Below are 11,674 nucleotides of genomic sequence, written 5' to 3' on the forward strand. Positions count from 1 at the left end.
CCCCCTGCTACTTTCACACTCATTGAAGAAATATGGGTGAGCAACAAGTGCCCAGGAATGGGGCACTTATATGCAGCTCTCAGACTAAAAAATAAATAAAAATGTTCCTTGCTATAAGGCAAATATCTGACATTTACAAGTTATTAGGGGGGGAAAGGCACCGCTACTGTGGCACAAAGTTGGAGGACAACTTTGGGCGATCATGGGTTCTGTATTGGTCGCGCGCGCCCCCGTCCTCCGCCGCGGCCGGGGGTTGCTAAACCGGTGGGACAGGGCAGCTTCGCGCCCCACTGCTGGGGACGGGGAAAGTCATGGACCTCCCACTGAAGGCAATAGCCGAATCCAAGACGCTACTTCCCTCCGTGTTCCACCAAGCCCAGCACGGGGCACAGCTTGATTTGAGGCACCCCATCCCCACCTCATCCCACCTGCTGCCTGCAAGGGAAGGTCCTCCGGCAGGGTGGCCCTGAAGGGCTCATGGCCCGTTGGGCGCCAGCAATCGCCACGCAGCAGGTAGGGGAGTGGGGTACCCCCACAACGAGCTTCCTGTCTCATCACTTAGTCAGGCGCCCCCAAAACACACTCTCCTCTATCTCGTCTGGCCCGACGAGGGCTTCTTCCGGGACCAGAAGAAGCCGAAACAGCCAGCTCTTTAAAAATAAAAACAATGGGCGACTCTCTCAGCCTCCACGCCCACGGGGATACAGTTTGCTCCATTCTCACGGGACATTCGCGTGTCGGAATGGTCACAAAACTGGGCACGATCCCCGTCCCCTCACCCCCGGCTCTGCAAGGGTTAATGTCACTCGCGGATGAAGGGGCGGTGCGACGGTTCGTCCCCCGCCGCCGCCAACCCCGAGCAGCTCCATCCGCCTCTGCGCATCCTGCGCCGGCCCCATAACCATAGCCATAGTGTTTCCGCCGGAACTCTACTGCGCCGGGGAAAGAACCGCGAGGGACGGCTGGAAGGGCGGCTTCCGGTTTTGAGGATTAGCCACTTCCGGTCCCGCCGAGCAGAAGTCGTAGGACCGACCTTCTCTTCTGCTGCCGCCGCCGCCGCTGCCGCCATGGAGACCATCCTGGAGCAGCAGCGCCGCTACCACGAGGAGCGCGAGCGGCTGATGGACGTCATGGTCAAGGAGATGCTCACGCGGAAGACCACGGTGAGGAGGGGGAAGGGAAAGGGGAGGCTGGGGGCGCCGGTTCTGCATCGCCCCACACCCGCGATTGACCCGCATCCCCTCATCCCTCTTTGTCTCTCTCTCTCCCCCTCTGAGCAGCTTCGGGACCAGATCAACTCGGACCACCGCACGCGGGCCATGCAGGATGTGAGTAGGCCGGGCCTTGTCTTGTGGGGAGGGGGGCGTTACCTTACTGTTTATTCATATGCCGCCTTTCAACTAAGAAGGCTCCCAAGGCAGCTGCCAAGAACAAACAGGTACATACAAATGCAAGAAAGCAAGTCCAAAACAACGCGAATGCAAATGATAACAAATCTAAAGGATTCCAGCAAGGTTGAAAACTGAACATATCCACGCTCCTGCCAAAAAGGAAAAGAGTATTCCCTAAAACAAATGTTAAGAGGAGATAAGAATGCTTAAGTCATCATCTTTGCCTTATAAGGGTTCCAGGTGGGGCTGGGAGGGGACAAGGCAGGTGGGAAAGCTGGTGCTTCTTGATGGTCCCAGCAGACTCTCCCCTGTAGCAAATGATGTTACATTGGCATAGGTGGCACTAAGAAAGCTTGGAAAGCAAGTAGGAGGCATAATTCAGTGACACAAGATGCAGAAGCAGCAAGTGCCTCAAGACAACCAGAGAGGCAGAAGGGACAGCTGATGTGGTAAAGCGGGTGGGGAGCTCTGCTGCCGTTTTACCATGGAGCCCAGCCCCTTCTTGCTTGGGGAGGCTGCTACCGCCACCAGAGTTGTTATGGCTGCCCTTCTTTTCCTTCCAGAGGTACATGGAGGTGAGCGGCAACTTGAGAGACTTGTATGACGACAAAGACGGGTAAGAAGGGTCTTCCTCCCTGGCAGTTTCTTTGGGGAGGGGGCAGCAGACTTTGAGCTGGCAGGACCTGGTACAGGCCTCCGGTTGAATGGGTGCTGGAAGGGAAGGGGAGCACTTAAAATCCAGAAAGCACGGACTGCTGTTGTCCTTGTTCCATGTGGAGTACCAATCAGGTGGAAACAGATTGTGCTTCCTGGGGTTGCCAGAGCCCTCATTTCTTTCTCCTGCAAGCAGTCCTGCTAGCCAATCTGAAAAGGCTTCCTCCTCCTGTTTTCTACAGGTTGCGGAAGGAAGAACTCAGTGCCATTTCAGGGCCCAATGAATTTGCTGAGTTCTACAATCGTTTGAAGCAGATTAAAGAGTTCCATAGGAAACACCCAAATGAGGTGAGGTTGTGTGTGTGTGTGTGTGTGTGTGTGTGTGTGTGTGTGTGTGTGTGTGTAATGAATCCTCAAGGAGTAGCACCACTGACTGGTTGCCCTGCTAGGCCTGAAGACCCTGGGATTTCATGGTTGCTTCTGGTATTGTGAAAGTGACTTGACTCTGTGCTGTAGCTTATATGCTATATTTTCTAGTTTGAACTTTGCTTCTAGTATGGAAAGATGCATACAGAAAGCAATCTCCACTACCTCTTTTCATGCTGTCCCTTTATGCACCAAATACACACTGCTTTTCTTCCCAAAACCTTTTGGCAGTTGTTCGACTTCTTTCCTTGTCTGCCTCCCAAATTTGGTAGTGCAGTGGTTCCCAAACTTTTTCAAGCTAATTCCGCCTTGTTTCCATAAATTCATCTCCAGTGCCTCCTTACCCTACAAAAAAAACATTATTCAGAATAGTGGTTTGCACAACTCACTACAGTATAGAAGATAATAACACAATAAAATACAAAACAGTAACAATTAATTGTATGCTTATTCAGAATCCAATTAAAACTATTTATCTTAATTCAACAGAATTTATTAACTTGATCCAGTAATACTTGCTTTTCAAAGTCTGATAGTTATTTAGCAAGGTTATTAATTACCACATTTAGTAACTACTTTACTATTCAGTAAATTCTTAATGTGATGGACAGACTTGGTAAAATGAAATCTGTTTCCCAATGTCTGGTTTAAAGTCACTTTGCAGGAGCCTTAAATCTCCATGTTTCGTAATCTGGAGTTGATTTCTTTGCTTGGAGAGAAGTTGGATGACTACACCAAAATCACATTCCATCAAATATGATGTTGGAAATGCAACAAGGAGCTTTTTAACCATTGTTAATAGTGCAGGAAATTGCTTCAAAAGTGATAAGAGTAAAAGAGATAAGCAGTGGGAAGCAAAGAAAGTGTTTCATTCTAGGTTCTATCCTGGTCAATCATAAATAAGCGAAAAACATGCTTATGGAAGCACATCTGCAGCAGCCCCTAAGTAACCCCACCCCACCCCAGGAGGCGATACCACCCACTTTTGATTCCCTTAGTCTTCTGTTGTCTCCTGCAAACTTCTTATTTCCTTCCTTCATGTCTTGTCTAACAACTAGTGTAAAGTCTAATGTATTTTGGATCCGGTCCCACTGCATTTATTATCTGTTCTTTATGTGGCCTGTTAATCCTAAGCACCTGTAGTAATCTGTCCCTTGTAGATTTGTGTGCCGATGTCGGTGGAGTTTGAGGAGCTCTTGAAGGCCCGGGAGAATCCCAGTGAAGAGGCTCAGAGTAAGTTTTAAATCTAACCTGTTTGGCATAACCCCTTGCTTGGCCTCCTATTCTGATGCCCATTACACTTTCCAGATAGTTGGAACAAATGGGCAGAGCACCTATTGCTGCAAGGTTGCTTCTTGCTTGTCTTCATTTACAGTGTAGCCAATCTAGAGGAAATTATATTGGTTCTTGGCTTGGGGATTCAGCTCTCTTCTTCATTATGCTAGTTCTAAGTTGTCTGTCTCTGTTTTCTTCAGACCTTGTGGAGTTCACTGATGAAGAAGGATATGGCCGCTACTTGGACCTGCATGACTGTTATCTCAAGTACATTAACCTCAAGTCCTCAGAGGTGAGATTACCAACCAGGCTGTTTAGGATTTGGAAGTATTTCTTGTCCTCTGTTCTATACCCAAATGGTCCTGCCCACCCACAAGTATAGCATCCATAACATTGCAAACAGAAGGAAAAAGGAATGGAGAAGGAACAAGCAACAGGCATTCAAGCACTAATTCTTAATAGCTTCACAAATATTTAATAACCAGGGAGACAGTTCTGGGAAGAGCAAAATGGAGGCAGGTGGTCCCAGCTGAACCAATAGAGTTGGCCTTTCTGTCTCCCTCTTCCGCCTAATGGAATGCAGCTAAGGGGGTTAGCGGCAGGGAGTAGGGATTATCCAGGAAACTATTCAGTGCCTGCATTGGGATCTTGCATGAAGTCACAGTTAATTATCTCTTTTTTCCCTCTCCTCTGCAGAAATTGGATTATATCACATACCTGTCCACTTTTGACCAGCTTTTTGACATTCCTAAGGAGAGGAAAAATGCTGAATACAGGAGGTGGGAGCTCAGAACTTTTTTTGGGGTGGAAGAGAACAGTCATTAAACTCTTCCAAAGCCTCTAGTGTATCTTTATCAGTATGGCCTATTTTTTGTGTTCTGCTCCTAAAGTTATTAAAGCCATTCAAGTGAAGTTGTTTTATGCCCCCCAAAATCCATTGTGACCAGATTTTCTCTGTCACCCACATGGGCTTAGTAACAAGCCGAAAGAACCATAAACCTTGTTTGGCATCTTTCTGTGTAGGATCTCTGTTGGCCGTCACCTCCTCCCTCTCTTCCCTTGATGATTGTTATAGGTACCTGGAGATGCTCCTGGAATACCTGCAGGATTATACAGACCGAGTGAAGCCATTGCTGGACCAGAACGAGCTGTTTGGCAAAATCCAGGCAGAATTTGAGAAGAAATGGGAGAACGGCACTTTCCCTGGTTGGCCGGTGAGCAGTGCCCAGGATGGAGTGGGAGCTGGAGGTTTGGCAAGATCATAGTCCCTTGGAGCAGGTCTCTGCTGACAGGCTCCTTGAACCACCTTAGGAGCTCCAAGTATTTGGCCACCGAAGCTCTGGACTGTGTTTTGGGGGGATCTTGAGCCAGTGTGGTGTAGTGGTTAAGAGCGGTAGGCTCGTAATCTGGGGAACCGGGTTTGTGTCTCCGCTCCTCCACATGCAGCTGCTGGGTGACCTTGGGCTAGTCACACTTCTTTGAAGTCTCTCAGCCCCACCCACCTCACAGGGTATCTGTTGTGGGGGAGGAGGGGAAAGGAGATTGTTAGCCGCTTTGAGACTCCTTCGGGTAGTGATAAAGCAGGATATCAAATCCAAACTCCTCTTCTCTTCTTGAGCCACTAACCCTCATTGTCTCTTGGCAGAAAGAGACCAGCAGCGCCCTCACCCATGCTGGGGCCCACCTGGACCTGTCAGCCTTTTCTTCCTGGGAGGTTTGTTTGCCTTTTTGAGCCTGTCTTGTTGATGCTGGGAAGGGAGCAAGAGGGGAAGGGCTGCGGCTCAGAGGCAGAACACCTACTTTGCATGCAGAAGGTGCCAGGTTGGATCCCCAGTGACATCTCTGTTTAGGGCTGGGAAAGACTCTATGCCTGAAACCCTGGGGCAGCTTCCGAACTTTCCAGAACAGTTGCTGCTGCTGCTGCTGCTGCTGCTGCTGCTGCTGCTGCTGCTGCTGCCGCCACCGCCTTTGCTCTCTGTGCTGTGCAGGGACTTTGGCCAGCTTCCTGCTACCGATTGCCCGGCCATACAAGGGAAAGGAGATGGTTGACTTATAGCCAAGTCATGTCAACTCTGTGCATTTGTGCTTCTCCCACAGGAATTGGCCTCCCTTGGACTGGACAGGCTGAAATCTGCACTGTTAGCTTTGGGACTGAAATGTGGTGGGTAAGTAAAGCATTTGTTTGGAGCTGGCTGTGGGGGGTGGGTTGTTGTTGTTGCTGCTGCTGCTGCTGGACCCTGTGTATGACACCCAAAGAAGCTGAATGCAGATAAAAGAAAATACTACTTCATGCAGCACAGAGTTAAACTAAGGAACTTGCTCCCATAGGAGGCAGTCATGGCCACCAACATAGGTGGCTTTAAAATTGGGTTAGACAAATTCACGGAGGAGAGGACTGTTGATGGCTATTTCCACAGTTGGAGGCAGTGATGCTTCTGAGTACCCTTTGCTGGAAACCACAGGAAAGGAGAGTGCTCTTGTACTTGATTCCTGCCTGTGATCATCATACTGGGGCATCTGGTTGACCACTGTGAGAACAGGATGTTGAACTTGATGGGCCACAGGCCTGATCCAGCAGGCTCTTACGTTCTTACATGAGAGGTCTGGTTGTTTGGATGAGCTCTGGGTTTATCCAGATCTGGAGATGTAAGCATGTAATGCGTTTCTTCTCTTCCTCCTCTCCAGGACTCTAGAGGAACGTGCTCAGAGGCTGTTCAGCACCAAGGGCAAGTCTCTGGAGGCCCTTGACCCTTCTCTCTTTGCCAAGAACCCAAAGACAAAGGGGAGCAAGCGGTGAGGCACATGGGGGTATGGCTGGGGTGAAGTTGATCATGTCCTGCTCAAATCACCTTCCGGCAGAGGGGCAGCTCCTTCCTTCCTTCCTTCTCTGCCAGTGGCTGGGTGGGAGAGATGCTGTCCTTGGCCTTAGCGTTGACTAGCAACCTGAGCTGTGGGGCCCATGTGGGTCTTCCTGGCGCTGCAAGTGTTGTGGGGTGTGTGTATCCTTATCCCTTCATCGAGCTGTTTCCTTGACAGGGACACTGAGAGGAACAAGGACTTGGCTTTCCTGGAGGCTCAGATCTATGAGCATGTGGAGATTCTTGGGGTAAGCTCTGTCTCCTATCCTCCTCCCTAGCCTTTGGGGTTCTGTTGTGGTTCAGTAGGCCTCCTACTGTACTCACTGGCTCTTTTCCCCACTTCTTGTAGGAGCAGCGGCAGCTGACTCATGAAAATGTGCAGCGCAAGCAGGCACGGACCGGTGAGGAACGTGAGGAGGAGGAAGAGGAACAGATCAGTGAGAGCGAGAGTGAGGATGAAGACAATGAAATCATCTACAACCCCAAGAACTTGCCCCTTGGGTGGGATGGCAAAGTAAGCCCGGCTCATTGTGGGGCTCGCAGCACACCCCAGGGGATGGGAGAAAGCGACTGCTTTGTGTGCTCATTCTCTCTCTCTTCCTCCCCCCCCTTGCCTTCCAGCCCATCCCTTATTGGCTATATAAGCTCCACGGCCTGAACATCAACTACAATTGTGAGATCTGTGGGAACTACACCTACCGTGGGCCCAAAGCTTTCCAACGACACTTTGCGGTAGGACACTGGAAAGTGCCAAAATATTTATTTGGGGAGTGTGTGTGTTTGATTGGGCCTCGGAACATATTATCAGCTTGCATGAGGTTCAGGGCTCTTGCTAGGCAGCAGCCCTCGAATCTTAACACTTGCAGAACGCCCCCCTGTGCAGTGTGGGGACACCCCAACTGGCTGCTTTTTAGCTTAGCCTTCTATCCGAGACCCATATTGTGTGGCAGTTCTGTATGGAGGGCAGTGGCACAGGCCAGCCTCTTCTCTGTCATGGCCATGCCTTGATGTTCCTCTATGTTCCATAGGAATGGCGCCACGCCCATGGAATGCGATGCCTGGGCATCCCCAACACAGCTCACTTTGCCAACGTCACACAGATTGAAGATGCTGTTTCGTGTAAGTGGCCACAAGTTGCCTTCCTGGCCCTGGGCTTGCCTGTGGCTGCCAGTTTCACATTGTGGGGGTGGGGGGGGCATCCTGTCAGAGTGGTGGACCTGCTCTGTCAGCTGCTGGCTTGTTGTGTGATTTATTTACCTCTTTGCCGATGTGCCAGGATCAGCAGAGTAACTGGGTGGGTGGAGCTTCTCAGGGGGGCAACTCGTGGTGTGGCAGGAGCCTGATCCTTTACCCCTGGTTGGGCAGGGGTGCAGAGCTTCTGTTGCTTCCCCAAGCAGAGTAGCAGCTATCCCTCCACCTGGGCATCTTGGGTTGTGACTGGGAGCTAGCAGTTGACAGTCACCTCTGACAGTTTGCGCCTGTGTGTTTACAGTGTGGGCAAAGCTGAAGCAACAGAAGGCTTCGGAGAGGTGGCAGCCGGACACAGAAGTAAGCTGGGTTGGGACATCCCTTGCAGTTGTCAGTTGGGAATGGGACTGGGAGGACCAGGCCAGGGGTTAGTGGTGTGTGTGCCTTCAGCTCCGGTCCCCGTGCCAAATTCTACCGAGATCCCCAATGTTTAGCAAAGGGAATGCAAAGGCTGGCACTGGATAGCAAAGCCCACTGAAGTCATGGGGGATAAGAACTATCGGTTGTTACTGGTCATGTGACCAGGGGAGCCTGCCCTGAAATGTCCCAGGGTGGAGAGGAGCTCCTCCCATGTCCAGATTGGCTGTTTCCTCCATAACTGTCCACCCTATTTCCCCACCTACACAGGCGTCTCTTGTGTGTCCCTGCTCCACTCCCAGCATGTAGTTAACTGCCTGGGGGGGGGGGTTCATTGGTCTAAACATGTTTCTGTGCATTGGCTTCTCCCTGGGCTACTGATTCCTCCCTTTTGTGCTTGGGTGAAGCTGTTTCAGCCACATAAGCAACAGCACTCAGGGCTGAATGTCAGAAACAGGCCATGATAGCTCAGTGGAGCCTCTATATTCAGATACACCATAGAGGGGTGCTGGAATGCTCTCTGTTGTTCTCCTGCCTTGCTTCAGGGCTTCCCAGAAGCACCTGATTGGCCAAAGGAGGCTGGACTAGATTGGCTCCTCAGAGAGTCTCAGCAGAGGCAGTGCATCCCATTTTGACGCTTGAGGCATATGCCGCTCCACTTCTCCCCCAGTGGCAGGGCTGGCAGGGTGCCTGCAGAGGCTTCTGTCACCTGTGGCAGCAGCTTCTGGCTTTCAGCGCTTTGCTGTCTCCATGGTGGGGGAGACCTTTGCATTGGGGCCCAGGTACTGCTTTCCTGGTTTTCCCCACACTTAGGCTTCTCTGTCAACCTAGGAGGAATACGAGGATTCCAGTGGGAACGTGGTCAACAAGAAGACCTACGAAGATCTGAAGCGCCAAGGCCTGCTGTGATCAGAGGAGATGTTGGCCCGACTCACCCCACCCCAGACCTCCCATGTTGCTTGTGTGCCTGTTCTTCCCCCCTCCATGGGAGCAGGTGCTTCAAGGACACTTACAGCTCACAGGGTGATGATTCCTGTAACAATTTTTTCATAAAAAAATAAATCTTAGTTTTAAAGGCAAAAAGAATGGGCACCTGGTGTGGTCTGCAGCTTTATTTGAAAGACACATTCAGGCTTCCTCCCAGCTTCTTTCACACATAATGCATCCTTGTTCACTAGAAGTAGAACACAAGGCAGAGATTCAGTCCCTCACAGATTTGAGCCAGAGTTGAACTTTCCCTTCCTAAAGATGCAGAAAATACTCCCTCAGAAGCTGGTGGACTCTTTCATTGGATATATTTAAGCAGAGATTGGATGGCTATCTGCCAGGGGTTATTTAGCTGCAATTTCTGCATTGTGGGGGTTGAACTCAAGCCTTTGGGGTCCCTTCCAACTCCACTGGTCTATGATTTTAGGGTTGTTCCTTTATCCCTCCTTGTAGTTCATTAGGCCCACTTCTGTTTCAGTTGAGGGGGGAAGAAAAGAAGAAAGTGCCTTTGTTTGCAGCTACTCAAGGCCTGGTTGTGACAGGCAATTGTGTTCACTGGGTTTCCTCAAACCCACCTGCTACTGCAGCAGCTGCTGGTAAATATCCTGCTACTGCTTCCAGCTCCTGGGTCCTAATGCCTACAGGCACATTTCCCTCTGAGCAGAACGCTTGTCTTAAGGGCCATTTGCTTTGGAAAACAGCTATTGTGGCTTTGAGGCAGGGAGCTGCTGGGTGGAAAGGACAGGCATGCCCTTGCAGGTCCCACATGTGTATAGGACAAGGGGGTTGAAATCTAGTTGGAAAAGGAAGTAAAACCATCCAAGGTGGCTGCAGTGGTGGTGGTGGCGGCAGCTGCTCTGGCAAGCCACGAGGGAAGACCATAACATGGCCCACCACATGTAACATCTGTGTCTTGTGAAGTCTCTGTTTGGGGAAGGACCATACCTCAGTGCTAGAGAATCTCCCTTGCAAGCAGATGATCCCAGGTTCAGTCTCCTGCAGCATCTACCGGATGTGTTGGGAGAGACTCCCACCTGAAATCCTGAAGAGCTGCTGCCAGCCAGTGCAGACAGTACTGAGCTAGATGGATTAATGGTCTTGATTCAGTATAAGGCAGCTTTCCGTGTTTCTCTTCTCCCTGGGTTTAGTTCCTCTTTTTCTTGTTATTTCTCTGCTGCTACCCAAGGACCCCAGAGACCCGCCGGGAACAGAGAGCGTGGCTAATTACCCTAATTGGGATGGATTTGTCGCTGTAATTGCCTCAGGAAGGCGAGGCCCTGATGAGCACCTGGGGGTGGCTGCAGTATGGAAGTGGTAGAAGGGCAGTTTAGCTGAGCTGTGTTCTTGGGTACCCTGGTTGGGGGAAATTTGGGGTGTTCTGCCATGGGGAGGGGAGGGGGGCTAAATTCAGAACCTATTCCATCTCACTTGAGGAACATCCCTAGGCCTTGTGTTACCGACTTGTAATGGAACAGCAGCATTTATATACAGTCACACAGACTCCATTTCTTGATAAACTGTATTGGCAGCATTTAGACACACACCCAGACTCTCTTCCTTGAGAAACTCCCTCTCGATCATCCCCAAAGTGGCCACTGCACTTTGGCTGGCAAGGACTTTGTTTCTGCAATGCATCGCCCAGGTGAGGAGGTCTCTAGGAAAGGCTGGGATGTAGGTTTTGCCTCCTCCTAGCTGTGGCTTTCAGCAAGGCAGCTGCTCCATCCTGAAAGCTGGCAGTTTCTCCCCTCTCCCATCCCAAAGACGCCTTCCCTGGCCATTTCTCTCAGAACAATATAGAATCCTATTGACTTCCAAGCTTAGACAACTCTAAATTAAAAGAAAGCGTAGCCCCCTCTCCCCAGGTGTAGTTTGAGGGGGGTGGTCCCAAGTACCCCAGGTCTCCTGCCCCTTCACTCTGCCCCATCCTTTTCATTTTGTTGCATTGCTGGTGAGACCCCCCACCCCAATCACCCACCACCTTAATTTATCTCTGTACACCTACACCAGTCTATGCCAATCAGTATGCTGGGCCTGCCCCCCAAGTAGTGCCCCTCTCCACAGCAGCCTACCCTTTTGTCCCATTCCAAGATATTTCGTAGTGGAGAGGAACTTCCATCTGTTGAGCGGCACAGGCAGGTCTTTCTGTTACCAGAGGTCTGCCTGGAAAGCTTGAATTGTCAGATCCTTATTGTAAACAGCATACAGTCTTTGTTGGGTGGGGGGAGGATGGATCTCCTTTCCCCATCTTTTATGAGGATTAACTTAAGTGCTCTGATGCCTTTACTCAAAGACTCCCTGAAGCCAGCCTTTGTGACTGTGCCTCATCCCTCCATGTGTTCTGGGCCCCATGTGGGGAGAGCAGCCCTCGGTTGCCCAGAGCATCATGGAAGCAAACCCCTCCTTTTTCCCACCACTCCACTCTACCTGCTGGTTGGTGCCATCTCCACCTGGGCGGGGAGGAGGGCTCCCCAAGGGGCA

The 11,674-nt window shown here is 50.7% G+C and overlaps 1 protein-coding gene across 2 annotated transcripts; it reads left to right on the forward strand.

Annotated features, from left to right (window-relative positions):
* The first annotated feature begins 978 nt into the window (after window positions 1–978).
* SF3A3 (splicing factor 3a subunit 3) lies at window positions 979–9,295 on the forward strand. Of its 2 annotated transcripts, XM_035120575.3 has the most exons (17): window positions 979–1,163; window positions 1,281–1,328; window positions 1,955–2,007; window positions 2,288–2,393; window positions 3,632–3,704; window positions 3,947–4,038; window positions 4,443–4,525; window positions 4,822–4,960; window positions 5,392–5,460; window positions 5,844–5,911; window positions 6,432–6,539; window positions 6,783–6,852; window positions 6,954–7,118; window positions 7,226–7,336; window positions 7,633–7,723; window positions 8,097–8,152; window positions 9,041–9,295. In XM_035120575.3, exons 1-17 carry the CDS (start codon window positions 1,068–1,070, stop codon window positions 9,116–9,118), a joined length of 1,506 nt encoding a protein of 501 aa, XP_034976466.1. In that variant the 5' UTR covers window positions 979–1,067; the 3' UTR covers window positions 9,119–9,295. The 2 variants fall into 2 exon arrangements, with proteins under 2 accessions (XP_034976466.1, XP_088528286.1); XM_088672160.1 differs by lacking the exon at window positions 5,392–5,460.
* Window positions 9,296–11,674: the final 2,379 nt, after the last annotated feature.

This window comes from Zootoca vivipara, chromosome 6 (genome assembly GCF_965207765.1).
Source record: "Zootoca vivipara chromosome 6, rZooViv2.hap1.1, whole genome shotgun sequence".
Taxonomy (NCBI): domain Eukaryota; kingdom Metazoa; phylum Chordata; class Lepidosauria; order Squamata; family Lacertidae; genus Zootoca; species Zootoca vivipara.